Raw genomic sequence first — 3,962 nt, forward strand, 5'->3', positions numbered from 1 at the left:
CTGGTGCTATTAACACTAATGGCACATTAGCGCAAAGACAGGGCTGCATACGGCGAGTTGCGTCTTGCTTGGCAGTTAACGTTCGTTGGCGTGGGAAACGGCGGTTCTAGTGCTAAACCGCTACCGAAAAGACTATAAAAGCTGCGCCGACAAAATAAAAGCGCCCAGTCAGGTTCTAAATCATAACCTTTTGTTTTGACTATCGGTCCAGCTCCGTATGGGACAGCTTCTGGGTACGGACCCGGACCGCGGTCCGCCTGGCCTCTGCTCTAAGGCTTTACTCCCGAGCATGTGTTACTGCATTACCGAAACTGAATGTTTGGTGTACACATTTTTTTTCTTCAATAAAGTTGATTGTAATAAAAGTTTTTATCCGTGTTTAGTTGCATTGTCTTAGCAAGTTCACTTCTTTTTCCGTCCATGTAATTTTCAATGTGGTGACGTAATCCATCTAACAAGTTCGAATCGCGTGGCTGCCTTGGCCGCGTTCTAAGACTGATGACGCAGTGTACACGTAATTTAGAACGCGAGCGCTCACTACCCATTTCGAGTATTCCACGGGTTAGTTACGGATCGCGCTTCTCTTCTGGTGAAATCATGTCTGTCAGTGAACCTTCCCGCGCTCAGATGGCATCGGAAGTGCCTGAGATTCTGGTAGATCCCAAGACATTAAGGTCCTACGGCAGGGATGAGCTTTTGGGACAGGTGTGCACCACAATGTTGTAGAAAGTGATCGCAGTTGATATTTTTCTGCAGAGAGGAGATGCTTGAACAGGGTCAGTCAGAAATGTTCTTTATTGTTAACATATTGAGGACATGTTTTTTAGGGCGCTTGTGGCAAATGCTATAAGATGACCGATCTTGAAACTGGCGACACCTATGCTGTTAAGGTCATCCGGCTATATTCCTGGGGAGTGGAGGAGGTATGTGGTATGGATTGTGCTTGATGTCATCCCTCTTTTCAGTTTATCTGCATTTCCCTTTTACTTTATGAGATGGTGTGTTTGACATTTCACTCAGGTCTGTGAAGAAGTACAGATTTTAAAAACACTGCGGCACAAGAATGTGGTGGGGTTCTCCCACTCTTTCGAAGATGACAAATTCATGTATATTTTCATGGAGTTGTGCAGTGGGCAGGTGAGTCCCTGACTTTTGTAGACGTCTTACTAAGGCAAAGACTTTGTGATAGATCAGGCTGCCCCTGTTTCTCCCTGCCCAGACACTCGGTGACATTTTAAAAGCTCGGGGGACTTTGACTGAGCCCGAAGTGCGATACTACATTAACCAGCTGATTTCAGGGTTAACATACATCCACCGGCAAGGTTACGTCCACAGGGACATCAAGTTGGGTATGTGTACATGCACTCACGCTTTACTCAATTTTCTGTATAATAATGCTGGCATTTCACATGGCATTGCGAGTGTAGGTCGTCTGGATTTCTGTGTAGTGTTAATTTATCAATTTGGTAAAGTCTGCAGTTTGGCAAAGTATTTGAGTCTATCCTTAATGCAAATTTGTTTGTCTTTCAGAAAATTTATTTATCAATGACCAAATGGAACTGAAAATTGGGGATTTCGGACTGGCGGTCAAGCTGAAGCCGAGGGAGAAGTAGGTGTTTTTTGCAGAATTCCTGGCTAAGCTTTCAAATTTGTTTATACAGCAAGCTAAAGCACATGTGCGCTTAACGTTTTCCATTTGTGTGTGTTGTAGAGAAGTGTGTGGTACTCCCGTCTACATGGCTCCAGAAGTGTGGAAACGAGAGGGCCATGGAAGGGAAGCGGACGTCTGGGCACTGGGCTGTGTCATGTACGTATACCCTGTCAACCCCCCTCCCGGCCAAAGATCAGCATGGCTAATAAAATCTGTCTAACATTTTAAGAAGACACGTGTCTAACATACATAAATATTTTTTTTTTCTTCTTGAAAGAGAAAAGAAAAATGAATACTGGCACACAGCTGAAAGGAATTGCTCTTTTGGAAGCACAGCATTTTTATGTCAAATGTGAAAGACCTCAAACACCTTTGCTGCCTTTCTTACTACAGGTACCAGCTTCTGGTTGGGGAAATCGCATTCTACGCTGACGATTACTGGGAGATGCTCAAGAATATAAAGGAAGCCAAATTTATTCTACCGCAGAATCTCTCTATTGAAGCTGGGAAACTGATGGGCAAGATATTTAGAATCGACCCACGGGATCGCCCGTCACTATCGAATGTCCGTCGCCACAAGTTCTTCACAAAGGTTGGTCCACTTGCAAACTGGTGGGATGTGGATGATTAGCTGGTCTGCTGAGGTCACTGGTACTTACCCTTCCTTTAAAATTACAGTAACAAAAGATGGATGGATGCATGGATGGATGTATGGAATTGGTTTGCTTAACTGATGCATATTAAACTAATACCCTAGGGCTTCACTCCAAAGACACTGCCAGCTAGTAGCTGCAATACACCACCAAAGCATAAATCAGTCAACCCATTCAAAAAGATTTTCAACCGTTTCATGCGCCTGATACGAAAAAAGCGATCCAGAGGTAAATTCCATCGACATAAATCCTACTAGTAGATCATCTCTCAGTTCCTCAGGCTCAGATGCATGACTTGGCAAATCCATGCTTTCTCGCAGTTGAGCCTTTACGGGAGGATGCCGAGCAGAGTGGACTTGAGATCCCCCAGCCTGTGGAGTCACTCCGTGTTCTAGAGGATGTCAACAGACCAATGAACAAATTGACCTGGTCCAGTTGGTCAAAGTGGTTGAGGTAAAGATATGCTGTTCACAATAGTGAATCCTTGTCCTGTTCCATCTCTGTTACCATTCTGTAGCTTAAGCTTGTCTTGGTGATTTGCATGGATAAAGCTGGGGTATATTGAATATTAGTGTAGTCGTCCTTGAACTCTAGTGAATGCCATGTTAACTGAAAACCTCTATTTTTCTACACAGGGACCTGTAGGCAGGCTGTACTCAGCAAGTGCAGTGACGCCCCACACCTGAGTGCCTCCCCCAGCTCCCTGTCCACTCCTGTTTCAATAAAGTTCTTTTGTGTTTCAAGCATTCAGGCATGGATTCAGTTTTTTTCTTGTATGATTATGGCCACATTCATACCAAGAACACACTAGACAATCTCATGCAGATTTCATTTTCACCACTCAGTCTGTTCTGCTTAATTGTTTGGTCACTGAGTATATGTGTTCTGACACTATATTGATGGGAATTGATTCTTTGTGTGTCACCTAAAGAGCTTGTATTACTTGGGTAAATTGCATAAGACTCATGTTATTTTGAAAATTATATTTTCCTATATGTGCCAAAGTCAATTGGGATTACCAAAATCAAAGTTGGCTCTCCACCTCCTGGTTATTGGAAGGTACTACGCCCCTCTACTAAATGCATTTCTTTCACTCACAAAGTGCATTTCCTGCACGCAATGAACTTGTTTCTTTGACAAAATGCATTTTGTGGATGAAATGCCCTTTTTCATTCACGAAAGCAGATACATTCAACCTTCTGAACATGATATGCTAGGTGCTAATATCAGTTCTGTGTACAAAATGAAACATTCCTGTTGATTTCGGGGCACCAAAGACAGTAATGTATTTATGCTTCTGTGGACAAAATGTAACTGTAGTATGTCTTTCTCTGGACAAAATTCAAGGCATTACTTGATTTTGTCATTGAATAATGCATTTTGTCACACAGAATGTATTTTGTGTCCGAAAATGAGCGCTTGACAGGAGCTGGAAGACTACTTTCGTATGTACAGGACAACTAACAACGGAAAATCCTACATGTACCTACGTGTTACTGATAGTTGTCCTTTACTTATGTTGTAGAAATTATTTTGGGCTGGAAAGTAAAGAAAGAATGATGGGTGGGTGGGGGGTTGCAGTTTTAACTCTTATCGGGACTGTAAGATGTAAAGTAATGAATGAATATTCATTCATTCATGCGACTGTAAGATAATGA

General features: G+C 42.7%; 1 protein-coding gene across 1 annotated transcript; it reads left to right on the forward strand.

The window, feature by feature from the left end:
• Window positions 1-350: 350 nt before the first annotated feature.
• Window positions 351-3,050, forward strand: LOC125727019 (serine/threonine-protein kinase PLK3-like). The gene is made up of 10 exons (XM_049003575.1): window positions 351-705; window positions 828-923; window positions 1,021-1,137; window positions 1,220-1,349; window positions 1,531-1,609; window positions 1,712-1,807; window positions 2,045-2,243; window positions 2,409-2,532; window positions 2,625-2,757; window positions 2,940-3,050. Exons 1-10 carry the CDS (start codon window positions 499-501, stop codon window positions 2,947-2,949), a joined length of 1,191 nt encoding a protein of 396 aa, XP_048859532.1. The 5' UTR covers window positions 351-498; the 3' UTR covers window positions 2,950-3,050.
• The last annotated feature ends 912 nt before the right edge of the window (window positions 3,051-3,962 follow it).

This window comes from Brienomyrus brachyistius, unplaced genomic scaffold (genome assembly GCF_023856365.1).
Source record: "Brienomyrus brachyistius isolate T26 unplaced genomic scaffold, BBRACH_0.4 scaffold84, whole genome shotgun sequence".
NCBI lineage: Eukaryota > Metazoa > Chordata > Actinopteri > Osteoglossiformes > Mormyridae > Brienomyrus > Brienomyrus brachyistius.